Source organism: Schistocerca americana, chromosome 9, assembly GCF_021461395.2.
Source record: "Schistocerca americana isolate TAMUIC-IGC-003095 chromosome 9, iqSchAmer2.1, whole genome shotgun sequence".
Classification (NCBI taxonomy): Eukaryota; Metazoa; Arthropoda; class Insecta; order Orthoptera; family Acrididae; genus Schistocerca; species Schistocerca americana.
This window is the reverse complement of record NC_060127.1, coordinates 85,530,160-85,558,145: the sequence shown is the minus strand read 5'-3', so window position 1 is coordinate 85,558,145 and position 27,986 is coordinate 85,530,160. Positions and strand designations below refer to the sequence as shown.

The 27,986-nt window shown below is 41.9% G+C and overlaps 1 protein-coding gene across 1 annotated transcript; it reads left to right on the top strand.

Moving 5' to 3' along the window:
* The first annotated feature begins 139 nt into the window (after nt 1–139).
* On the top strand, nt 140–27,986 carry LOC124550915. Its single transcript, XM_047125709.1, has 6 exons — nt 140–277; nt 18,953–19,066; nt 20,760–20,988; nt 23,299–23,384; nt 23,647–23,803; nt 26,298–27,986. The coding sequence occupies exons 2-6, from the start codon at nt 18,992–18,994 to the stop codon at nt 26,372–26,374; spliced, it is 624 nt and encodes a 207-aa protein (XP_046981665.1). The 5' UTR covers nt 140–277; nt 18,953–18,991; the 3' UTR covers nt 26,375–27,986.

The following is a 27,986-nucleotide window of genomic DNA, read 5'->3' as shown; positions in this document are numbered from 1 at the left end:
CGGAGGACGCAGAGACGAATGGCTGCGAGGTTGTGATCAGCGCTGAGCCAGTGGTTGTTCGCGTCGGTGACGTCACCTTCCGGGTAGCCCCTTCTGCCTCCCCACCCCGCCTCCTTGCCACAGCCACGGCAATCCACCCCACCCCGCCGTGCGCGCTTGTCGCGGCTGTTTTTATACTCCGGCCCCGCGCGGGCCGTTTCACAAGTGGAGCAGTCAGTGTGAGTAGAAGAGGAATTCGTGAGGCCCTGCTGGAATCTACAAGGAGTCTGCTGTCAAGGTGTGTTCCTCTGAGGACTGTTGGCGTCTTATTCACAACTCTCTAACGTGAATGTCGGTCTTTCAATAGTCTTTCGCGATGTGTTAGACTACAACTATTTGGAAGGTTTGTTTGGCGTGTAAGGTGTTGACATCATACGCAGCGAAGTTCCACCCTCTGCCATGCACCTCACGGTGGTTTGCAGAGTATAGATGGAGAGTTTACGGTTATCACACATTCGCAGATGGGTTGTGCTGTTCTTATCTCAGTAAGTCAGTGGACGCTCTTACATTCGTTTCCTAGTTCATTCGATATGTTGTTGTTGTTGTGGTCTTTAGTCCTGAGACTGCTTTGATGCAGCTCTCCATGCTACCCTATCCTGTGCAAGCTTCTTCATCTCCCAGTACTTATTGCAGCCTATATCCTTCTGAATCTGCTTAGTGTACTCATCTCTTGGTCTCCCTATACGATTTTTGCCCTCCAATGCTAAATTTGTGATCCCTTGATGCCTCAGAACATGTCCTACCAACCGGTCTCTTCTTTTTGTCAAGTTGTGCCACAAACTCCACCCCAATTCTATTCAATACTTCATCATTAGTTATGTGATCTACCCATCTAATCTTCAGCATTCTTCTGTAGCACCACATTTCGAAAGCTTCTATTCTCTTCTTGTCTAAACTATTTATCGTCCACGTTTCACTTCCATACATGGCTACACTCTATACAAATACTTTCAGAAATGACTTCCTGACACTTAAATCTATACTGCTCCCCAAATAGCAAAACTCCTTTACTACTTTAAGTGTCTCATTTGTTAACGTAATTCCCTCCGCGTCACCCGACTTAACTCGACTACATTCCATTACCCTCGTTTTGCTTTTGTTGATGTTCATCTTATATCCTCCTTTCAAGACACTGTCCATTCCGTTCAACTGTTCTTCCAAGTCCTTTGTTGTCTCTGACAGAATTACAATGTCTTCTCCATGGATTTTAATACCTACTCCGAATTTTTCTTTTGTTTCCTTTACTGCTTGCTCAATATACAGATTGAATAACATCATTCGATATATGTATTACTCGTCAGAGAATTCTCCAGTGCATAATAAATGTTTTCCGAATTTACCTCGCAGTTTTAGTTTCGATGATGAAAATTGCGGCAGATACGGCAAAGTGCGTTTAAACACGACACCAACGTAAACAGACTACGCTAAGGTCAATTTGTTATCACATTAATAGGCATTCGCATTTGCTGACTTCGGAAACTACCAAATTATCACTTTCCCAACATATCCAAGATTTAGGAATAAGCTACAGATTAGCGTGTCACCACACTCAAGATTTCAATAACGCACTCTTGCTCTGGTCTCTTGAGAAATGCGTAGGAATTTGTCTTGTAATTGGCTGCTCGGTCGGTTCGACCAAGTACGAGTGTTACAGAATTGCTCCGTGAGCTTCGGAAGAAGAGAATGTTTTACCCAAACAATTCTGAGCAAGTTTAGACAACCTCAATTTGCAACAGACTGCAAAACGAATCTAATGCCTCAGCTTTCATCTGGCTTAAGGACAAATTAAGCCTATAAGGCATTCGTTTCTCCTTTGTTCCATTTGCTAGTGGAACAGTAAAAGAAATAATTTAAAATGTGGAAATGTTTCAAAGTACCTTTCGCTACTTCTTGTACAGAATATGTGGATGAATCTGGACACAGTTCGCTTTCAAAGAGTATGAACCCTACTTCCGATATGGTGTTTAAAATTATTACGGAGTGTAGCCATGTATGGAAGTGAAACGTGGGCGATATATAAAATTAAAATTATAGTCACTACGTATAACGTCGTAAGCTTATCTTTCCCGGACGCATTCTGCGTGAGACGTAGCGCCGGGGGTTAGATACACATACGGAAGTCAACATTGCGCCGTGAAATCGTGTACGTCATTTGTCAGGTCTGACAATTCCCCTTCCCGCGGTAGGTACACCAAGCCATATCGACTACAGTCGCGTACGATAGGATTACTTCATACTGCAGCCAAGTGGCCGACGCAGAGACTTTCTGGCGTACTTAACAGGCAAGTGTAATGCGCCAGTGGAGGATTACGCTGCGGCTACAGGTCAACATCTACACGAGTGCTCTGTAATTCACACTTACGTGTCTGCCATAGGATTCGCAGAACCACTTTTGAGACTTTCTTGACCGTTCTACACTCAAATAGCAAGCGCAAAAAAGTACATTCAAAGTTTTCTGTGCGAACTCTGATTTCCCGCGCTTTGAGCTGTTCAGTTCTCGCATGTAGCTGGCAGTCAACATCAGGAGGAAACATTGATTCCGCAACTGTCTTACCATATCTGACTCCCCACCGCCACCCAACGTTTTCCATAGATGGCCTCCCGTCACCACTACGAAATGTGACCTTTAACAGAAATGACGAATCCATTCACACAAGTGAGACGATATTTCGTAGGCGCGCAATTTTATCAGATACCCCGTGGGTACTACTAGCGTGAGACAGAAAGCGAGTGTTAGAAGCCTTCTCGAAATCGAGAAATACGAAATGAACGTATGTTTACGACCAGACAATCAGACGTCAAATTCCAGGTATGCCATTTGTAAACAGGAACAGAAGTAATAAATTGTAACGTCGTGCCCGAACAAATGGTCCAAATGGCTCTGAGCACTATGGGACTTAACATCTATGGTCATCAGTCCCCTAGAACTTAGAACTACTTAAACCTAACTAACCTAAGGACAGCACACAACACCCAGTCATAACGAGGCAGAGAAAAGCTCTGACCCCGCCGGGAATCGAACCCGGGAACCCGGGCGTGGGAAGCGAGAACGCTACCGCACCACCACGAGCTGCGGACCGTGCCCGAACAGTGAAAATCTAGTTATTGGTAATTTTTTCGTTATTTTATGGGGAGTGCTAGCGAGAAAGTTTCGAAAAGGTTTGAAATTATGTGTAAAGTTCGTTCAGGTCGCTAAGTGCTCTCACTTCCAAAACCTGGGTGAATATAATCCGGGTATTTGGGCGTCGTGATCTACGCTTCCACAGTATAAGTTCAATACTAGTTTGTGTAAATGAGCAGGTAATGACATAATTTTAAATTTTTAAATTCGCCAAATAAGTATATGAAATACTGAAAATAAATTTTTGTTACCGCTGGAAGTCATTAGGTAGGCAACCCGCATCTGACTGTTCAGTAGTATAGGTTTTTGCCACCTTCCACATCAGTGGTATGTTTGTAGACGTCCCTAAAACATTCAGATAAATCTGTGCTTTTTAAGGTTTCCGCGCAAATGCTTCAATGTCGATCATGGTCACCACACATTTCGGCGACGCACACGAACCGAAAAACCCCCGTGGGTACTACTAGCGTGAGACAGAAAGCGAGTGTCCAGTGAGGGAGAGAGGCTTAAAGCAAGAACTACACGGCTTAAAACTTTCAGGACAGTGAGTGGAAAAAAACGCTTAAGACTTTAAATGCTTGTTTTCAGCCTTCGTCGACCTATCATTCGTGTTACAATAACAAAAAATACGTGATCCAGAAGTAGGTCCTATCTCCAATGACGTTCCAACTCCTTATTGAATGTGCACAGTTAGTGGCGACCAATCGCTGAAAGTGTGTTTGTTTGTACCTCCGCTGAACGTGCGTTGATGGCAGTATAGCTCCAGGTGACTATTTCTGAACGCAAGCTTTCGCTGCTGCCGCCACAGGACTCGCTGGCGAATAGTTCCCAGCTGCGGCGAGGGCGTGTGTTAATGATGTGCTTTTCAAGAACGTTACGGCGGTATGTGTGGATAGTCGAACGTGCCTACCGGGCGCTACTTTCTTCTCGTTAGCCTTTCCACCGACGGCATGTCGTTAGGTGACAAGGTAATCTCTCGTGTTTACGTCCAAGAAAGAGAGAGAGAGCCTAGTCGGAGATGTTCCAGTCAAGCACGCTCCAGGGTCACTAAGAGCAGAAAGCTGTCGCACGCTACTGGTGAAAAAGATCACTCCACTCAAGAATTTAGCAAATTCTCGTTGTTTGGCGTTTGATACCAGTGTTGCCACATCGGTCTGTGTCTCAGTTCAGGCTAGCAAGCTGCCGACATAAGAGCAGAAGGCTTTACTGCCCGATAAGGTACGTGACGAAGGGTACTTTTGCTGTCACACTTCCTTGCCCCTGCCACGAGTGGCGCGTGGAGAAAAAGGAGTCGATAAAACTCCATGTGACATCTAATTTTCTACAGGGTGTCAAATCACCTTTCAGCCGTCTAGTTTCCGAACAGTTAGCTTATTTGGCTACCAGTTTCAGCGATTTACTATGCCATCTTCAGGCCCACTGACCGTGTACATCTACATAGATATTCTGCAAATCACATTTAAGTGCCTGGCAGAGGGTTCATCGAACTAGTTTCACAATTCTCTACTATTCCACTCTCGTATAGCGCGTGGAGAAAACGAAGACCTATATTTTTCCGTGCAAGCTCTGAATTCTCAGTTTTTTGTGGTGATCGTTCCTCCCTGCATAGGCCGGCGTCAACAAATATTTTCGCATTCAGAGGAAAAGGTTTGCGATTGCAGTTTCGTGAGAAGATTCCGTCGCAACGAAAAACGCCTTTGTTTTAATGATGTCCACCCCAAATCCTGTATCATTTCGGTGACTCTCTCTCCCCTCTTTCGCGATAATACAAAACGTGCTGCCCTTCTGTGGAGTGCGTACTGTAAGACCTTCGGTACACACACCATCAGATTATTTGACTTGTCGCTCTAACGAAGTAGGCGAGTGTCAGCAATATGTCTCGTGGTCTTGTCGTGGCGTGTTTATCTTCTGCCGTTAGGTCAGACGATAGAAATGCCACTTGCATGCTTAGAGCAGCAGATTGACGGTGACCAACTTTACACAGAACTTGATTAATTTTCACACACATTTATTAAAATGATAAGCATAAACATTACGTAACTGGATTCTGGATGCTATTTACAATTGACAATCTGAAGTTCCTTTGGCCTTGGTACGTTAATCTTATTCTCACATATCTCTGATACTTGACAAAATGTCTATTCATATATCTTCATGGCTATTTACAGGAATATGGTAATCTTATTAGGCGCAGACTATAGACTGGTACAGACTAATACAGACTGGTGCAGACAAATGCAGACTGACTAATCGGAGGTCTGTACACTCGTTATAATACCTCGCGCGTTCAGGTATCACTGCGCGAGTGTGATCCGCGAGGTTCGAATCCTGCCTCGGGCATGGATGTGTATGATGTCCATAGGTTAGTTAGGTTTAAGTAGTTCCAGGGGACTGATGACTTTAGATCTGAAGTCCCATAGTGCTCAGAGCAATTTGAACCATTGCAATTCGGCATTCGTGCGGTGACTGAAAGATGGAACAATTTCTGAGGACCGGTTTCAGCACTTCGGTACGTGGAGAGAAGGAAAAATAAGGGTTCGAGGTGATCAAACATCATAAGCTCGGGACTGGCACTTCTTAACGTCAGTTACAGGCACACGGAATCCTGAAGTATTGTTTTAGCTACAGACTGTGCACCTGTGACCTTAGACAGGTTTCGCAACGAGTAAGCTTCACTTTCCCCGTGGGAATGTCAAGGCGAAGTTTCCAATCCTATCCGTTACCTCGGTCGGACGACCACGTGGTATGCAAATTATTCAAATATGCGTCGACATAAGTAACTCCAAAAGCCACTGTAGCGCGTGGAGGAGGGTCCATTGTACAAATATTGGTGTATTTTAGTTCTATTGTGTTCGCACGCTGCGCGAGGGGAAAATGACTATTTTGTCTTTACGGTGTTCAGCGGCCTGCATGAAGTTCGTGAATGACGTTGTTTGTATACACGTAGACAATGCAGCTTGTTTCAGTATTCTTATTTCTGGTGCGGCCAGTATCGGGCCACAAAAGATGAGTCAAAGACAAAGATATCAGTTAATAATTGGCAACCAATGCTGTACAATCGCGATAAAGTCATGAGATGTTCAATTGACTTTTTTACTAGAACATGTTACGCGTTTCGGGATTACACCCATCTTCAGACATCTGTTGTACTTTTTTGTAAAACATAAGTGAACAGCACACTCAACACGTCTGAACGTTACAGAAAATGAGATCTGGCCATATGAGTTACATACCACGAACTTCAACTCCTTCCTAACAACCAGGCGTACAAGATATCAGTTCTTTGTCACGAACTGTCAAACACAGAAACACTGCGCATGTCACTGCATAGAGGAAGGTTCAGAGTTTTATGTCCGCACAGACACTATTCCATGCACTGAGCAGGAGCACCATCACCATGTGTTGCTCGAGAAACATCGGTAGTACATTTTATTCCGCACAAGAACCAACAGGTCGCAGTTTACTGAATCGATACCTTAAACAATTTGATTTCTGCTCTTGAAAGTACTGCCACATGTGGGACAAAGCATCTGTCTTATGTACTTGGACAGAAAAAAAAATCGCAGGCAGTGAGGTCTGTTAACCTGGGAGGAAAGCAATAAACAGGATTTTGTTGGCCACCTCCTGCAATCCTACGTCGTGGGGTGGTGTTGAGATAACGCCGCACCTAAAGGCCAAAGTGAGCGGGGCGCCATCATGCATGAAAATGAAATCATTCGAATCTTGCCCAAAAAAGAAACGTCCATAAGCTCTGAGAGCAGAAACGGCACAAAAGTCATTTTCGGTGAGTCATTCATGTTTGACAACGCCGCCAGAATTTTATGACCCCCAGATTCTTACATTACGGCGTTTACTTTATCCGCTAGAACATGAAATTTCGATTCGTACCTTCTCTGTTACGGTCGCCGGGACGCAGCTGCTGCACCAACTGCAACTTCTAAGGCTTCATACGCAGGCGTCGTTGCAGACTAAGCCACACCGTTGCACAAGGAAGCAGAAATGCCTGACATTTCCGTCTTGTGGATTTCACAGGGCTTCGTGTGAACGCGTCTAGGATACGCTCGACATTGCCATCAGACATGCGTGGACGACCAGCGCTCTTACCTCCGTTCATGGAACCAGCTTCCAACAATTTTGGATACGTCATAAATCTGCTTGTTCAGAGGCGGCCTCTGAGTGAATCGGAGGCCGAATGCAAGTTGCAGCTGAACAGTGGTTCAAATGGCTCTCAGCACTATTGGACTTAACGTCTGAGGTCATTAGTCCCCTAGAACTTAGACCTAATTAAACCTAAGTAACCTAAGGACATCACACACATCCATTCCCGAGGCAGGATTCGAACCTGCGACCGTAGCAGTCGCGCGGTTGCGGACTTCGCGCCTAGAACTGCTCGGCCACCGCGGCCGGCACCTGAACAGTGGATTGACTTCGCGCAAATTCCAACACCCAAAATGATTTCTCATGTGGTGTACTCGCCATTTTGCTACGAACAAACAGCGCAGCAGTCTAAAAACTTCGAACGTTCCTGTATCCAATGGCACGCGCAATGTATTTCTATCTTCTGTAGTTTGTCCATAATAACTGAAATCTATTCTATATTTTTGAATCACCCGGTACGCTCAACAACAGCGATACTGCAGTAGATACAGGTTAAGATACAAAATACATTCTGTACGTATGCGACACGTTCATGATTGAGTTTGGTATAATTTATTATTGTGCCCGCATAGAATTCCCGTCCATTTTTTTTTTTTTTTTGGAACTTTTACTTTAATTTTTAATTGCTTTCTAGCACATCCGCCTTGTTACATTAGATTTAGCGTATTTTACGATAGGAGCGATATATTTTGTCAGACATTGGTGTTTTTACTATTGGTTCTTTACTATTCGGCCTTTTCGCCACACATCCATCATATATGTGCAGATTTAAGTAAAATATACACTGCTAGATCAGTGAAGGTGGTGAACAGGTCACAAAAATTCAGTATGTGTACATTCGAGTTCTACGGTACTAACAGAATAATTACTGCTAACATATCATAAACTCTACAATTATTTTTTGTTCATTGCTGTTACAATTTTTTCTACGAAAAAACGCACTGACCTTACTGTGATTGTAAATTCATATGTATATCTTGCATTATGTGTGTGCATGTCGTTTCCTGTGACTTGGCCGATTTGATGTGTGTACTAAGAAAAACGAACACACACACACACACACACACACACACACACACACACACACACACACACACACACGTCCAAAAAAAAAAAACAAGGTCCACAGTATGCAAAATACAAATAATAAGCGTAAGTTTGATCACACAATACATCGTCTGTAATTAAAGCACGCTGTATCATGTCTAAGAAGTAAAATGTGGCAAAAACCAATTAAAAATTTCTGGAAAATCCACGGAATTTTGGTAAGGCGCAATATGTCCTGGGCAACCAACGCAATATTGTGAACGCGTTCCTGTAGCATACCGCGTTATGTTATACGTATCATCTGCAGGGCCGCTAGCCGGCCGGTGTGGCCGTGCGGTTCTAAGCGCTTCAGTTGGGAAACGCGTGACCGCTACGGTCGCAGGTTCGAATCCTGCCTCGGGCATGGATGTGTGTGATGTCCTTAGGTTAGTTAGGTTTAAGTAGTTCTAAGTTCTAGGGGACTGATGACCTCAGTAGTTAAGTCCCATAGTGCTCAGAGCCATTTGGAGGGCCGCTGAAGAAATAAACAAAGCAAGTTGGAAATTTGTGGTAAGTACTGTGGGACCAAATTGCTGAGGTCATCGGTCCATAGGCTTATGCACTACTTAATCTAACTTAAACCAACTTACGCTAAGGACAATACATACCCACGCCCGAGGGAAGAAACAAGTTGGCTTGTGTATGTCCATACAATGTCATTCATCGACTGTGGGTTTTGTCATTCATTCTACGTAGGGGCCGTAATATCCACATCGTATTTTCATGATCCCTAAGCAACAGACGACGGGGTCAACAAAATTGTCAAGAATTTTTCTAACTTTTCACAACATGGTTCTGCGAGAATAATTTCCCTTGTCTTCAAAGTATCCCAACTGAGGTTCCTTCAGCACCTCGCTGACACTTTCGCGTGGACTGTGTGTAACGGTTCGATTCCCGGTTTGCGTGCTGTCACCCACCATACACGGCAATCATTTTAAATGTACCTTAAAACTAGCGTGTTGTTCACCTGTAGAAATATCGCCGGTTATCGACGACGTTAGCAACGGCCTTGCCGCAGTGGATACACCGGTTCCCGTGAGATCACCGAAGTTAAGCGCTGTCGAGCGTGGACGGCGCTTGGATGGGTGACCATCCAGGCCGCCACGCGCTGTTGCCATTTTTCGGGGTGCACTCAGCCTCGTGATGCCAATTGAGGAGCTACTCGACCGAATAGTAGCAGCTTCCGTCAAGAATACCATCATAACGGCCGGGAGAGCGGTGTGCCGACCCCACGCCCCTCCTATCCGCATCCACTAAGGATGACACGGTGGTCGGATGGTCCCTGTATGCCATTTGTGGCCTGAAGACGGAGTGCTTTTTTTTTATCGACGACGTTATTAGATTTGAATTAACGTTACTTGAACAGCCCATGGCGATTTTATTTTACAGCATCCGATGCGATGACAGTGGAAAATTGGTGTTCCAGTTTCCCCAGTCTATCGTACAAAGCGATGTAGCTCGCAGGAAAGAATATCTGATTGAAATCGCCTTCAGAAAATTCTTCACGTGCATATAATAACCGGACCTCTGCTTCACTCCCGTACGCAGCTACAGCTAATACCTACGTGGGAAGTGTGACCTTGAACGTGCTTGGATTATAAATCTCACCCAAAAAAACAGCGGTATGAGCTAATCGTCTGAAAACATGCCCGTCTCACCACATTTGAGAAATACCCTGTGGAAGGTCTAAGAGAGCAACTTTAGTAACGCGAAGAAACAAAATATCTGTATAATAGGACCAGAAAAACCGTATGTCACTTTATGAGTTACTGCTATACTTCTCTCTGCTTGAAATAATTACTCTATCCCAACAAAAAAACTTTCCGAGTGATCTGATAGTGTTGCACAGCTCTTCGGTCTTCAAACTGCGAGTGTGGGGCTTCAACGGAATGGTCAGAGAAAAGCGGAACTGAACGATACGCTCATCCGACTAAAACACTTTTTCCCATTCAACATCACTTTTGCATTCAAGCAGGCCAATGTTAAACGCCTTACTAATTACACTTGCAACAGGAAGAAGTTGTGTGGAACTGCGAAAAAATATGCAAAATATATAAACTGAGTAGTCCATGCGCAACATAGGCAACAGCAAGGATAACGTGAGGTTAGGAGCGCCGTGGTCCCGTGGTTAGCGTGACCAGCTACGGAACGAGAGGTCCTTGGTTCAAGTCTTCCCTCGAGTGTAAAGTTCAATTTTTTATTTTCAGTTCATTTGACAAACTCTTATGTTTTCATCACTTTTTTGGGAGTGATTTCACATCCACAAGAAAACCTAAATCGGGCAAGGTAGAAGAATCTTTTTACCCATTCGCTAAATGTACAAGTTAGGTGGGTCGAAAACATATTCCTGTCATGTGACGCACATGCCGTCATCAGTGTCGTATAGAATATATCAGACGTATTTTCCTGTGGAGGAATCGGTTGACCTATGACCTCGCGATCAAATGTTTTCGGTTCCCATTGGAGAGGCACGTCCTTTCGCCTAGTAATCGCACGGTTTTGCGGTGCGGTCGCAAAACACAGACACTAAACTTATTACAGTGCACAGAGACGTCAATGAACGAACGGACAGATCATAACTTTCTGAAAATAAAGAAAGTAAACTTTCACTCGAGGGAAGACTCGAACCACGGATCTCTCGTTCCGCAGCTGCTCACTCTAACCACGGGACCACGGCGCTCCTCGGCTTTACACAATCCTTGATCTTGCCTATCTTGCGCATGGACTACTCAGTTTGTATATTTTGTTTATTTTTTCATAGTTCCATACAACTTCTTCCTGTTTTCTCGATTGATCTGTGTTCAGTTTTTCAAGGCCTAAACTTTTGACAATATTCATGGGACTAATTCACCTTCTGATACAATTGTACACTCTTTACATTATAATACACTACAAACATTGTCAAAGACGGTGTGCTACTGCAATTGCGCTATTCACACACCTAGGTTAAGTACTTGTTTGTGAAAGTAAAAGATGCCACCGATGGCACTAGCTGATGACAGGAGCATTTTGCACGCGAATGGGAACAATCACTGTTTTTAGGATAAGTGATTTACATTCTAAGCACATTTTCGTACCTCTGCGAACGTTCGAGGTCACGCACTTCCTTTGTTAGTCTGGCCAGAGCGCGAACTGAGATCCCAATTGACCCGCCCCCCTCTCTATGACGTAAGTGCTCAAGAGCGCGGGACCCACGTCGAAAGAAGCGACGATCCACACGCCAGCACAGCTTTTTTTTTTTCATCACGGACCACACGGAGAGTTGTCTCTGGGATATGGGAAGAAGTGAAATATTTGCACGAATTTTAATACAGTGAATTTACATTACTGTGTTACAGTGCTAATGCTAATCAGTAGTTTTTATTTTATACATAATGGTTAGACTCTAGACATTCACCAGCAATGTAATGTGAATAGCCTTTCAGAAAATTAACTGGTTTTCTGCTATTGGACTCCCACGACATTTTCAGAAAACAAAGTATATACAGTTCCGGACAGTAAATGGGAGAACAACGCTGATAGATATGGACTTCGAAGAGAAGGCTGTTGCTAAGGCAGAATATTCAGAATTTCTGGAAGTGTGTGCATTGGTGAGGAAATGAATTGGAAGAAACACACTGATGTGCTGAAAAGTTTAGGTTTACCTACTTCTGCTGTTAGGGTTATTGCAAATTTTGGTGATAAACTTACCAGTAAATTAGCCTACTTTGGCTATTTTCATTCATTGCTTTCATATACCATCATAATTTGGGGTAAATCATCATAAAGAGCAAGGGAGCGTCGTCGACCTGCTCATCCAATTCCAGTGGCATACGTTGGAACGGAGGTGTTATGTCACACTGCTGTATACTGTCAAAATTCCGTGAGTGTACTTTCCTAGTAGAGTCAGCCAGTATATTTCTTCCCCCTACGTACAGTTCACGTAAAGACTGTGAACGTAAAATAAAGGCGGTTAGAGTAAACATGGAGGCATTACAACAATCGTTCTCCGTGTGGACACTTCGCGACTGGAGGAGGAGGAAACGACACAGATACACAAAGTACCCTCCGCCGCACACCATAAGTTGTCTCCCGGAGTACAGATGTAGATATTCACATTTTCGTCAGCCGCCCTGAACCAGAATCTTGGTTAGGAGCTGGTGTGTCCTCTTGCCTTTCTCAGACCCGACTGACTTCACCAGTCCACGAGGCACCTGCAGACACGTAACTGTTATAGGTGAAAGAAGCACCTAATGACAGAAAAAAAAACCCCTGAGAATGGTCGGAGTTAAATATGAAGTCTGTAGGTAGGTAATACAGTATGTATCTAGCCACAGTATCATACTATCAAACTTAAGGGGGGGGGGGGATCGAAAGGTTTCCATTGGAGGGCATTGCAGCAGCATATAAAGGAACGTAGCGCGACCCCGATGCAGGTACATAAGCACCGAAATGGAGACAGAGGATTAGTAGGGCATTCATATCTTTCCAACGCGCTCGCGATAAATGCGTTATTACCAAATGCGTCCAAAAAGGACCAGCGTGCTGTAATTTCTTTTCTCGGCTGCTTAAGGAAAAACAGCGTCAGACGTAAGTTGGAGAATGTGGAAAGGTGCGCCAAGGGTGGCATGATATTGCACGTCCCCATATCGCAAATGTCGTAGCACAAAAGTTAAGCCAACTGAAGTGGGAGATACTCGAGCACCCGTCCTATATTCCTGATCTGTCCCCAACTAAGTATCATGCCTTCAGCCCCTTAAAAAAAGGCCTTCAAAGGTCGACGATTTCTGTCGGACGGAGACGTGCAGCAGACAGCTACGGACTTTTCAGGCAGCAGTATACGGTGTTTTACCAAACGTGTATCTTAAGCCTGGTCCGTCGATAGGACGACTGCCTCAAACCTCGCGGCGATTTTGCCCGATTGGTACACCTATTTTGGACTGTACGACATTCGAACGGAAACTTTCTGATCACCCTTTATACACTACTGGCCACTAAAATTGCTACACCAAGAAGAAATGCAGATTTATGCAGAGTATTCATTGAACAAATATATTATACTAGAACTGACACGTGATTACATTTTCACGCAGTTTGGGTGCATAGATCCTGAGAAATTAGTACCCAGAACAACCACCTCTGGCCGTAATAACGGCCTTGATACGCCTGGGCATTGAGTCAAACAGAGCTTGGATGGCGTGTACAGGTACAGCTGCCCATGCAGCTTCAACACGATACCACAGTTCATCAAGAATAGTGACTGGCGTATTGTGACGAGCCAGTTGCTCGGGCACCATTGACCAGACGTTTTCAATTGGGAGAGATCTGGAGAATGTGCTGGCCAGCGCAGCAGTCGAACATTTTCTGCATCCAGAAAGGCCCGTACAGGACCTGCAACATGCGGTCGAGCATTATCCTGCTGAAATGTAAGGTTTCGCAGGGATCGAATGAAGGGTAGAGCCACGGGTCGTAACACATCTGAAATGTAACTTCCACTGTTCAAAGTGCCGTCAGTGCGAACAAGAGGTGACAGAGACGTGTAACAAATGGCACCCCATACCATCACGCCGGGTGATACGCCAGTATGGCGATGACGAATACACGCTTCCAATGTGCGTTCACCGCGAAGTCGCCAAACACGGATGCGACCACCATGATGCTGTAAACAGAACCTGGATTCATCCGAAAATATAACGTTTTGCCATTCGTGCACCCACGTTCGTCGTTGAGTACACCATCGCAGGCGCTCCTGTCTGTGATGCAGCGTCAAGGGTAACCGCAGCCACGGTCTCCGGGCTGATAGTCCATGCTGCTGCAAACGTCGTCGAACTGTTAGTGCAGATGGTTATTGTCTTGCGAATGTCCCCTTCTGTTGACTCAGGGATCGAGACTTGGTTGCACGATCCGTTAAAGCTATGTGGGTAAGATGCCTGTCATTTCGACTGCTAGTGATACGAGGTCGTTGGGATCCAGCACGGCGTTCAGTATTACCCTCCTGAACCCACCGATTCCATATTCTGCTACCAGTCATTGGATCTCGACCAACGCGAGCAGTAATGTTGCGTTACGATAATCCGCAATCGCGATAGGCTACAATCCGACCTTTATCCAAGTCGAAAACGTGATGGTACGCATTTCTCCTCCTTACACGAGGCTTCAGAACGACGTTTCACCAGGCAACGACGGTCGATTGCTGTTAGAGTATGAGAAATTGGTTGGAAACTTTCCTCATGTGAGCACGTTGTAGGTGTCGCCACCGGCGCCAACCTTGTGCGAATGCTCTGCATATCAGAGCATCTTCTTCCTGTCGGTTATATTTCGCGTCTGTAGCACGTCATCTTTGTGGTGTAGCAATTTTAATGGCTAGTAGTGTGTTATGAATCACATAATTTCTACAGGTCCGTTTTCCAGTAGTTCTAAAAGTTATAGAATTATCACTGTCAGTGATACTTACTAACCGGTGGAAGGCCAGCGTCATAATTTAGTATATGTACTCTTAGCAACGCAAATGCGTGCTGGAGGATACGTGTGTTTGAAGCTGAATCGATAAAAATAAATTTATGTTGTAGTGAACATGCCCGCAACCTGTATCATGTAACTGCGCCGTTAATCAAACGCAAAACATACTTGAATGTTCTGGTGCAATAGTCCCCAGAAGCCTGCTTTCTTTCCGAATGCTACAGCCCGAGCGAAGCGGCCCAGAAGAACGCCTGGCGCGTATACTTGGCCGCCTGACAGCTCGACCCACATCAGCTCTGACGTCACGTCGTAATGACGTCACGCCGGAAGAAAGCGAACCAGCCCGCGCCAACTGGGCGTGGCACAAGCCGTACTGCGCATGTGCCCTGAAACCGAACAGTCCTGTGGCTCTCTAGAGGAGACGGCTGTAGAACCAAGGCCATCACAACATCACTACGAAACTGCCGTTGAAGCTAGGCACTGCGTCCGTCATTAGCATACGATATAGACCCTATACGACCCTATAAGAATTCTCATTCCCACAACATACCGTCCGATGAAGCCGGAATTTTACGTACAACCAAATTGACGCCACAACATATCGTACGATGACCCATTCGCCAATGGTGCCGTGAGCTGCCATTTCCACATACCGCAAACATTCTATTGGCAATGTTTACAATATGCCGTCAATTGAATTCACGTGGGAGGTGAAAATTGTCACGGTAGAAATTACAGCAGTAAAACTGCGACAAGAGCCTAAAAAGATATGTTTTTGTTCTTGTTTTGGTCTTCTGTCCGAAGACTGGTTTAATGCAGCTCTCCACGCTACTCAGTCCTATGTAAGCATTTTCAGTTTCGATTAACCACTGCAAACCCGCATACATTTGAACTACTTAATGCGCTCATCCCTTGGCTTCCCCCTGCAATTTTTATCCTTCACACTTCCGTCCATCATTAAATGTCGATTCCTTCGTGTTGGCGCTGGTCAGAATGGCCGAGCGGTTCTCGGCGCTTCAGTCTGGAACCGCGCGACCGCTACGGTCGCAGGTTCGAATCCTGCCTCGGGCATGGATATGTGTGATGTCCTTAGGTTAGTTAGGTTTAAGTAGTTCTACGTTCTAGGGGTCTGATGACCTCAGCTGTTAAGTCCCATAGTGCTCAGAGCCATTTTTTTTGAACCTTCGTGTTGCAGAATATACCACATCAACCGATCCGTCTTTTTAGTCAAGTTGTGGCAATGGCAGGTAAGTGTACGTTCTGGCTGTTCACACATTTTTAAATTCAGATATGATAGTGCGAAATAAATATGCAGTTGCTCTTATCACTGCAGCCACTGTCAATAGTAATAATAATAAAATAATAATTACAACACGCGTAACTTGTCTGAAAAAGGAAGAATAGTTTTTGTGGAATTTTGCTGTTTTGTACATAATTAAGTACACTTCATGGCAAGAACGAAATGATGTTTAAGCTTTCACTCTTCTCGGTTTCGCATTTCTGTGTAACTGGGAGTCTTCGTGCTTTTATTTGTCGGACAAATATACAAGATCCATAATATGTGTATTAGTTACCAAATTAACTTCCAGGCTGAAAATCACATTCTAAAGTAGCACCCCCACAAGAACTTGGCTTGTTATACACTTCTTTGTTAAATGTTCGGTTGTAGTCACGCTTATTTTATTTCGTACTTTCTCCGACTACGGATCTGGTGTGGGTGAGCCTAATTCCTTTGCGCCCAACTTTTCCTGGTAATTTCCTTTTCTGCAAGCAGTTAAAACAGATTCAACAGTTCTGGTCGACGCTGCACAGGAAAGCCGATTCCTGCACAGTGAACAACCAACAAAGGTCATTTGACGAGAATACAGATGAGGATCTCAGAGCCATAAAGGCCAAAAGCACATCGTCCTCGACCCGACATTTAAGTGAATATCAGAAAAACCAGTGAGACAGGATTTCGTGAATTTTCATGTATACGATGAGGGCCTAAGCACAGATAAACCTGACACACCATATGATCAATAAACAGACTTCAGAAGTATCAATAAATGCCACAGTCTCAGAATCGACAATGATGCGCTCCATGGTTCTCAGTGACTCAAACGGATTACTGTATGATAAAATCCAGAACTTCGTATATTATCCCATTCAGAATCCCACAAAATAGAAAAATCTATCATTAAAACTACACCACTATATCTGAGGAATACGCTAATGTCTAGCGGGATTTATGCCAATCCACTGGGATAAAAGTCTGCTACAGCGTGCTACCACCGAGAAGCACTGACGTAAACTTGTAGTTGCGTGGTAAGAGCTAGCCGTGCACGCTGTGAATCATGCACATTGTCCATCAAATCCGCCTGTATTCGGCCGGTAATGCAATTACGTCACGCCAGTCGCGCCTGCGCAAAAGCTCCTTTATGGGGCACAAGTGCAGGTGTGCTCGCGAACCTGACCCGATTCGAGAGGAGCCACGTAGCACAGCGGAACAGATACGGTGAACATCTGAACAGCATTCAAAGAAAAATAACCAATAAATCCGCAAGGAGTCAAAAAGTTAGGGTGTTCAGGTGTGCTTGTGCTCTTGCACAACAGTCGCCACTGAGTTGTTGTATACATCCTTATCCTCAATTCGATTAAGTACTTAATTAGTTATCAGGCCAATCCATATCATCTTCCACTTTCTTAGGGAATACCACTTATTAAAGGCCCCTATTCTGTCAGCAGTATTTATGTCTACATTTCACTTCTGTACAGTGCTACACTTCAAACTAATACCAGGTGCTTATAATTAAAGTGCAGTCACTCACGGAGGTACAATGTAGGCTGTAATTACTATATGGCAGAGAAACTTGGTAGGTGTTTCAGTGCATTAATGTGGAACAGATTCACGCTGGAAAAAGAATTAATTCCGGCAATGGCTACAAGGAACAATCAGGGGTTGTGCAGCATCTCTTCAAAATCTTTGGTTGTGTAAGTGGTGCTTAATAATAAAATCAACTGTACACCTTTCTCAATTGTTTCAGCTTTTCAGCCCATGTCCCATTCCTGATGCATTACATATGGAAACATTTCTGTATGTCTTTCATTCATTCATTCACAGTGCCAGATTTGCATCTGATGGCCTAAATTGGAACTAATTCTTTTCCAGTGTAAATCCATTCTGCATTAACATATTAGAATAACTACTACGTTCCACTGCCAAGCAATAATTATAGCCCACATTGAACCTCTCTGAATAGCTGCACTTCAATTATAACCACCTGCTTTATTTATTCCATTATCATTGCTCAACTTTTGTTGAAATTCATCTTTAAGCATTATGCTTAACTACAACACAGTCCCTTGCTGTTTCTGAAGATGTAACAGAAAATGTAAATGCCGAGTCCAAAACCAGAGAAGACACAAAAAGTAAATGGTAATCAAAGACACTAACAATCATGAAGGCTAATTTTTTTACTTGACAAAATGCTTTAAGCATGTCAACAAAAACAGAACTTCACTCATTCTGTCATTAAGTAGAAAGGACAACATATAACGCTAGTTGCTATATCACCCTAATTGAAATTTTTGTCCTGTTAGCCTGCAAAAAGATTGCTTGTGATTCCAATATTCAGATGCTGAATTATAGTTACGAGCAGATTCTGCTGTGGCTACCAATAAATGAGAAACACCAGTTCTGAATGCTATGTTTTTGCAAGACAGGGAGGCAAGCTGGTCCCATATAGAATTTGTGCGGCAACCAGTGACAGCTGATTTACTACATCCAGCCTGAGGTGGGTTTTTAAGTGACCGTCACACTCATTTGGACAAATGATGGGGTGGTTCCCAACTGCACATAGTGTAGTTAGATACACTAGAGGAGTGTGCAGATAATTTTTCTTTCTGGTGTTGGGTACACAAAGGAGGCAGTTACTTATGCTCACACACATCACGAATCTCAACCAGAGAAATGCAAATAATAGATTAATAACAGTAAGGATAAGCAGAAAGCAAAAAACGTGTGTAGTATAAACAGTGTTGCCAATGACAACTATGTATTTCGACATTTAATTTCTGGATATGCTTCAAGCTTCTGCATGGAATCTGACCATCATCCCTTTGTTACAGAGCTACGTCCCCATCACAAAACCAGAAAGAGTTGCAGTCATGGCAGTTCTCAACCAGTGTTGCTGTGGATGTTCCCTGAAGACGGGCACCATCATCATTGCTGTCTTGTATGTGGTGAGTACACAGGGGGAAAAAAAGACATCAGCATAGTAATTAAAGTAATGTGGCTTCCTTGCATTGACTACTGCACCTGACTGCTGTACTTCACTACTGCCCTCTTTTCCAGTGCCAAACGATTTTCTTTTAAGCTGTCTGCTTTTCCACTGGTTTGATGCACCTTTGCCTAACCTTCACACCCCTACCTAGTTCTTACCACATGCAATATACTCCATAGCATTTTTACATATTCAAGTCCTCTTTCTACAAGCCTATTTTCCCCTCCACAGCTCCTTCCACTTCCAGTTAAACTATTCCTGGATGCCGTAGCAGATATTCCATCAACCAGTCCCTTCTTCTGTTTAGGTCCTTTCATACACTTCTTTTACTACACATTCTACTTAGAACATGCTTATTCATTGGAACTGTTTGCCCACAGAGTTTCTGACATTCTTCAATAGCACTCCATTTCAGATGACTGCAATTTCTTCTCCTTCATCATTTTCTCCTAATTCTTCGGAATTACAGTGGTCCATGTTTCATTTCTCCATAATGCAGCATCCTAGATGTACACTTCAAGGAACTGATTTCCCACTTCCATATCATCAAATCTTGTCAAGAGCTTTTTAAAGAAACTTATTAGCCTATGCCAGCATTCCACTGTTGCCTTCCTTGTTTCAGCCATTCTGTGTGACCTTCTGTGCTAGATGGAAGTATATCACTTCTGCTACACTTTATCACCCCCTATTTGGTGTTCAGAAAGTAACTATTCACCTTTGACTTTCCTTTGTTAACCCCCACATTGTGTTCTGCAAAAGTTTACTGTCTGTGCCTTTCCACAGCAACCCTAAGTTGTTCTTACATCCACACAGAAAGGTTACATTGTCTGTGAACTATAACACCGGCAAATGTTCTCCTTGGGGATTTACACATGTTCAAAGTCTGTCCAATACTGGTAACTTACAACTGTATGGGAGATGCACATTCACCTAAAAGGCGTCACAGTATTTGGACTTTATTGGGAATGTGTGGAGTATGGGTATATGCTTCTCCACATGGCAAAAGAAGGTATATTATAGCTGGGAGCACCATTCGCAGTTAGCACTATTCACAGTTAGCACTATTCGCAGTTTTCAAGTTCAAATTCCATGACATTACAGCCATAAAAACCTAAGACTGCTTCAGCTGTGGAGCACTGTTTTAGAAATATAAACTAAATCTTTTCTTGCCTTATGTACAATAACATCACCATGAAATATCCCACAGCATAATGGCTCACATCTTAGGCACTTAAAGCATGATTCTCATCTTTTCCCATAATTTTTGAGATGAGAATACTGGTATTCAGTTCTTTATACCACCTTGAAAATACTTCCTGATTAGTAACCTATATGAAGAGTTGAATACTGTCATTTGTTGAATACTCAAAGAAAATTGGAAACCATATTGTTGACCAGGTGCTTGTCTTTCCCTTCATTCGTTTTGCTACACACGCCCATAGGCAACTTTCTGAACCCAAGGGGTGACTGTGTCTCGATTTCTACTTTCAGCAAAGATACAAACTATTCTGTATGGCACCTATTTAATTCTGAACAAAAAGGCTGATCACTAAGGAGCTAGACTACGACTCTGTATAAAATTGTTAATTATAAGGGCACCAACCTTAACCTGGAACCAACTGAGTGCAAATGTATTTCTTTTTCCATTGCAGATTGCGAGCCTCGTGCAGATTGCAACAACAGCGAACAGTTTGCACACCCATCAGTATGTTGATGAAGATCTACATTATTCCATAGATAACTTTAACAGCCTTATACATACAGATGTTGAGAAGCAACTTAGAGATACAGCTGAGAAATTAGACAACGATTTTGGACTGAAGGGCAGTGATGGCAGTTTGACCAGGACAGTGAATAAAGCGCTACCCTACAAGACTAAAGGTGAGGAATGTGGAGTTAGCATACCACATAACTGAATATCTGTGGTTCTCCTGGCTTCCAGAGTGAAAGCTGTTAGCATTTAACATAACTGCGGTTTCAGATATCTCTCACACAACTTTCATTCAGTAATTCCTTACAATAATGATTTTCTTTTTTAAAATTATTATCACAAAAAAGTCCTGCAATGAATATAATTACAGATACACATACAAAGAGAGATTTTAAAGCTCAAAATACTGACTTACAAAATATTGAAGATCACCAGTAATAAAATCCTGAGTATACTCCCGTTATGGACTTTGAGTAAAATATCCTTAAACTAGAAGTCATTTTTTAGTTTCTGTGTAGCTATGCAGTCTAACCATGCTTTTCACGATGATTTCCTGTGTACATAATCCTTGAAGAAGCAGAACAGAGCACTGTGGATGTATTAATCTTGTACCACTGCTCCGCACTTGTCACTCGTGTGAGGAACTGTCATCACTATATCTCTAATGAAGTAACGTCACATCGTTCTTCATTTTCTGTACTGATAAATTCAATATCAAACTCAGGATCACTACAGCCATCCTTTTTTGAAAGCACTGTCTCACTCAAGGAAAGGGGCTGAAAGTGCGCATTTTGTCGTCGAGTATCAGAAACTGCACACAGTGAAGACGATATGTAGTGGCAACTACCTCAACCAAAACGTGGCAGCCAGACTATAAATGTAGGACCAGATGTCCTCTACTGGCCAGACACTTAGTATCAGTGTTGAAACAGATGTACGCAGATTTCTTTTTTTATTTTATTTTTACGTCCATTCCTAAGCTACCAGAGTAATCAGGATTTTAAGTTTCTATCAAAATAATAAAATGGAGATAATTTGGGGTTTTACGTTAAGGGGCTCATTCATAATACCTTATTCAATGTCTGATTCAATGCATGACAAGTTTTTTCATACCAGATGGGCTAAAAATATGATTTGTATTATGTTTGTAGACAAAAATCATTGCTAGCTACCTTACTGCACTCCTTTTTTTAATGGACTGCAGTACTCCATGAAGTCACTTTAGAAGAATAATCAAACTTATCTCTGAGTAACAGGCACAAACAACACATGGTGACATATCAACGGTGTTTTGAAATGCAGTGCATTAAATTTTATTCAGACACATGGGGATGTTGGCATAACTGAATTGCCTGCTTCATGTAAAACCAGTCTTCAGAATTCTGAAGTTACCACTGACAAAATGCAAGAAGCAAAAGGTGATATACAACTTGCACGCACTCCAGTTAGAAGTATTGAAGGACATGAAATGAAGACAGTAATTGCAGAAAGACAGAATGATTGTAGTCTATCTCATAATTTATTCAATATGTACAATGACAGGCAAGTTAAGGAAACAAAGAATAAATTTGAAAAAAGCAGTTAAAGTTCAAGAAGAATAAACAAAATCATTTAGATTCGCTGATGACATTCTGTCAAAGGTACAAAAAAACTTGCAAACTAAGTTGAATGGGATGGATAGTGTCTGGTAGCAGGTTGTAATATGGACAATAATATAAGTAAAAAAAAGATGATGGAATGTAGTTGAACTAAATCACGTGATACTGCAGGAATTAGATTAGGGAGTAAGATGCAGGAAAGAGTTCAAGCTGGCAATTATTGTGACAGTGGAAGTATTTCTTTGGAATGTGGCCTTACATAGAAATGAGACTACACAACACAGGAAAGAAGACAGCAAAAGCTTTTGAAACGGGGTGTTAAAGAAGAATGCTGAAGATTAGATGATTGGAACTAATGAAGTAGTACTGAATCTAACCAGGGGGTAGGTTGATAGGATGGATCATGATGCAAAGAGATAGTTAATTTGGAAGTGGAAGGTATTGGCGGGATGAAAATTGCAGAGGGAGGCCAATGCTGAATAGTAAAACAGATGTAGGTTTAAGTAGCTATGCAGACATGAAGAGAATTACACAGGTAGGGTAATATGAGAATTGCTTCACACTTCCTTCTCTTTCACATAAAAACAAACCATTATTCTAAGGGTGAATTACAAACAGGCACCCCAGTGGAAATATAATTATAATCATAGAGCTAATACAATAAGTAAATTATAACCAGAAACAGTTATGGGCTCATATGTGTGAACAAGCTTAGGTAGTGCCAACTGAGTTACCAAACCACCTTGTTACTACATGTCATGACAGTGTTGGCAGAATTCAGATATACTACAATTACTGATTTTTGTAGCGATTCCTTCATTGCCTTTTGTATTAATATTCCACTTATGAGAAACACAACTAATAATTTTCATGCTGTTTCAGTTACTAAGACGCAGCTAATAGTAACACTCGTGTTTGCTATTATCCAGGCTATCTGTGGCATACTTCTCCTCTTCGGAGCCATTCAGGTAAGTCTCTTACTGCACACACACTATTCATCAGAAACAGAACAAAATTTCTTTTTGAAACTTTTTGCTCCATTCCTGCTGCTTGTAATCTGATTTTGGTAAAAAAGCACGTTTTCTCAGTCCTTTGAAATAATTCTGTTTTAATTATCATGTCTGAGGAAATTTGTTTTCAACATGACAGATACATAGTTCTCCCAAAATCACACATATTAAGGAAGCACGTTTTTTGCCAGTAATGTCAGCTTTTTCTTTTATATTTCAGGAAAAGGCTGGCATGCTACTTCCATGGGTGGTTGTGGAAACCCTGGTGGTCATAGCATCAACTGTCGTAGGCATTATCACATGCATTGCTCTCATCGCAGTGGCTGAAACAGCTACTGCTGGCATTATTGCAGTTGTTTTTGTCGTCCTCTATGTGTGTAAGTATACCATTATTAGAGAGACTGGTGCTATAGTTGCTTGTCTGTGGTGCTAGAAACATCACAGGAAGCAATTTTCACAATGTATGTTAGACTAATTCAATCAGTTTAATACAAATACATTTTACTTCCTAATTCTAAACTGTAAAGTGACTGGTGGCACAGTAACTCTGCTTCTTCTTCGCACAGTGACACTGCATAATTCTCCGTATTGTTATTATTATTGTTATTACTATTATTGTAGGGTGAGAGCTGACCACCAAAGAAGTAACCCCTCCCTTCCTCATCTATCTCTCTCTCTCTCTCTCCGTATTTAGTTTTCATTACTTGTGCCTGGTTTTGTTGGCCCTTTCCTGTATGATGTTCTGTGATTGATCCAATGTACTGTCAAAAAGCATTACTTCATTTTTGAGACCGGGTGATACGTGGAGCCTTTTGAAATGTTTCTAATTTTGTTCAGTTCACCTACTAGAATTTAACAGCAACAAACAGATCTACAATTTGGCAACAGTGGATTGTCGTGGTATCAAGAGCTGCCTCAAAAGGTAGTTGCCACTCTGATTTCTGTGCTCAATTTTTTAAAATTCTGTTCCATTATGTAAGGATGAGATCTATCGTAGCTGTTATTATGACCCAAATAATCCAGATATTTAAAGAAAAAAGCAACTTGGTGCAAAAAATTACACACATTGCTGTAAATAACCCTGTAGCAGAAAACAGATATGAATGGCATACAGTGAAGGTTATATACAAGGAACCACTCAGAAATAAACAGAGGCAATGGCTGTATCTGCAGAAAAAAATTTCAAGTGTAGAAATTTCAATGACATTCCACAAGTTACAAATTGAATAGACACAAAAAAGAATCTAACCATGTGTTATAAATAAAATGGTATATTATAAAGGAAACTTGGTAAACAAATTAAGAAAGAAATCAAGTTGATTCCACAGTGTGATAGCAAAAATGGCTTTAGTGACATGGAATGCAAGTATCGTTGCTAAACTGATAAAACAAAAAGAAACAGCACAGAGAGCAAGAAGTGAAAACGATGGCATGTAGAAAAATAGTGCTTGATACAAACCAATCTAATTTGCAGTGGCATGTTATTTAGGTGTGAGAGGACAGAGATAGCTGCATAAAATGCTGCAATATCAATTTCAAGAGAGATGATTAAAAAAAACTCCATATTTGTCAATGAATGGAGGAATATAGGTAGAGTGGAAGATGCCCACTGCTGCCATGGATGATGATGATGATGATGATGATGATGATGATGATGGAATGACTTTTTATATCTACATATTTCCACAAATAGCACTTCAGTTGGGTACTTATTTATGCACATATAACATAAAATATCTGGGATCAGTCATGTTAACTCTGCGCATTACCCCTTCACTACATAGTTCAGCATCAACAATAAAATTTGAATGGGCAATCTTGAACTGAATCACAACATTGAATGTTTTTGAAGGGAGGTCAGCCACTAGACCTGAGGTATGGAGTATTCACCAACACTTTAGAAGATGAGTGGCAGTGGTACAATACTGACTTTTGAATCATTTTTTTGAAAGAAAAATGCCTGATTAGACTAAAATTTTTCTTTTCCTTGCAGTTCATGTGAGCACACCCTCCCCCCCTCCCCTCCCCCCTTGCCACTGGCTATGGATGCCCTTGATGTAGAAGAATGTTTGACCTAGAAAACTGGCCATCTATGACATCATTTACAGTGTCACTGGCACATATGTAACTGATATATCATCAAGACTAGTACATACTAAAAACCGTAAGCTTAAAGAATTATTTTCATGTTTACTTCAGTTCTTTGACAGGGATTAAATCTGTAAAATAAAGATTGAAGAAAATAATTATCCTTCAAACAAAAAAAGGTTAGATGAGTTAATGAGTAATTTCTTCCTCTTGGGCTTCCAAAATTTCTTGCTCGCTGAACAAACATGACACATTTGTAGCAGTATTACGTCAAACTGTGAAATCTAATAAGTACATGCTTGAAATTACATCACCGTGATCACATATTGATCAGCCATTCATGTTATAAGGTGTTACATTTGCCAATGTTCTGGAAACTGATACCAGTAGGCAGCACGTGTGATGGGCAGGTAGCGAGATGGCTGTACATTGTTCTCATATGAAATGAGTCCACTTTATGAGTGAAAGGTAACGCATGAATCAAGAAAGTTGTAGCTCAAACTATAGTAAGGTACACAATATTATGGCCCGAGTTATGTTCAGGCTTGGTTGTCAAAGTGTTAAATTTATCTTTCATAAGTGTTAAGCAATGTAGTGTCAGTGTATTGTTAATACAGCATAGAGGTTGTTAGGCTTCTACAGTTTCTTGAAGAAAGTTTCACTTTACTTCAATTTAAACAAAATGCTTAATTTTCTCATATCTAGACACTCTGACTTGTTTGCAGTAGTACAACATGATTTGATTTGCTTGTAATCTTACATTCTCACACTTTCCTGTTTCAGTGCTCAGTGTGTACTTCCTGCTGGTCGTGTACAGCTACTACCAGACCCTCCGTGAGAACCCACGGCGATACGTTTGAAGATCTGCTACTCTGGCAGGCAGACAGAGGATGGTGTGTGCACCTTTGTAACGGAAGTGGATGCAGTTGGGGGAGTTTAAGTCACTGTCACTTCTGCAAAATGTGTTGCTGGTGAAATTGCTTCAAACTCTCAGGTTTATTCTTGTGTGCACCATCATTGGTTTTGACAGTGCATCTGGAATCCAGATGCAACACTCATTACACACAGTGCTTACATTTCATCAGCTTTACACCTCAGCCTCAACTTGCTGTTTCCATTTACACAAAAAGAAAATTTCTTAAAAAATTCCAGAGACCATTGAGAAGTACAAGAATTCATTTCACACTGTTTTCCATAGATTTTTGTATATATGTCTCACCTGTTTTATCAGCACACAGTCTGTATTTTTATGATACATGATATTAAATTGCAGTCGTCAAATATCTCTTAAAATCTGTACACAAGAATGTACTCAATTCTTCAGCTAATTTTAATGTGATAGTAAGAAGTAGATTTAAAACAAATTTCAGAATCAAAATAGTATCTTTGTTAATATGTTTTAAAAATACGTTCTGTAACTTAATTGACTGAGTTTTGTGTAGCAAAGGCTGCAATCAATTTTAGGAGATTTAAATCATTCATAAAGCAGAACTGCACTGTAACAGCCACATCTTAAAAACAAGATTTACAAATGTGGTGTCATTGTAAGACATGATGTATTCAATTCTGATTTTATCTCCTTTGGTTTTTCAGTAGTAAGACTGCTGTGCAGAAATTCTGGTGTTCTCCTCAGCACTTCAAACTGTTTTCCTCCTCAGGCACTTAAACTGATTCTGTTTGTGATTTACTCTGTATTACTAGGCGGTGTAATATGCAACTCATATGTCATGTAGCAAACAGGAACATGGATTTTTGTTGTTATTGGTTTACGGACATCAGCACTGCACAAGCAACTACAATTTTTTCCATATTCACTGAAAATGTTTTATCTTAACACCTTGTGTTTCAGTTCCCTAGGGTCCCTCAAATTAAATTTTTTTTAATACAAGTTTAGGCAACTCATCTCTCTTCTGCACGGTATGTTTTGTTTAATTTTGCACTTGTAACACTTAGGGTTGGGGGTAGCTGGTTTTACTGGTGGTGTATCCTGCTTCTCTGGTGTTGCAGGTGACCCAACAGTAAAGACTCACAACCACCCTAATAAATGGCTCTTTTGATCCTCCTCTACACTCTTACCAGCCTGCACCTGTCTTGCAAAAATATCTTTCATAGGCACATGAGATTCAGCTTAAGCACACCAGCCAATCTGTGTCAGTGAAATACACTCTTATTTCACTCTTTTTGCATTAGCACAGCTCCAGCTCCAGGTTCATGTCACTACTCTTGTAGTGAAGCATCTACTTGATATGTGCTGTTCATTGTACCAGGAAAAATCCTATTTACTTCCATTATGTGCATTTCTGTTATTGCATTTCCATTTTTGTAAGTGAATGATGATTGTCTTCATCTTATATTGTGTATAGTTTGTAGAACAAATGTATTATGTTTTCACTATTTGATGTTACTGACTGAAGAATAATACTTGAATGTATTTTTATTGAAATTAATAAATGACAAATTTCTGTACTCATA

Bases quoted from the DNA above. Each gene is read 5' to 3' on its own strand.
- LOC124550915 (XM_047125709.1), top strand. From the start codon at position 18,992: ATGGCAGTTCTCAACCAGTGTTGCTGTGGATGTTCCCTGAAGACGGGC. The intron at 19,067-20,759 runs GTGAGTACACAG...TTTCCATTGCAG, and splicing joins TCATTGCTGTCTTGTATGTG to ATTGCGAGCCTCGTGCAGAT. The intron at 23,385-23,646 runs GTAAGTCTCTTA...TTTATATTTCAG, and splicing joins TCCTCTTCGGAGCCATTCAG to GAAAAGGCTGGCATGCTACT.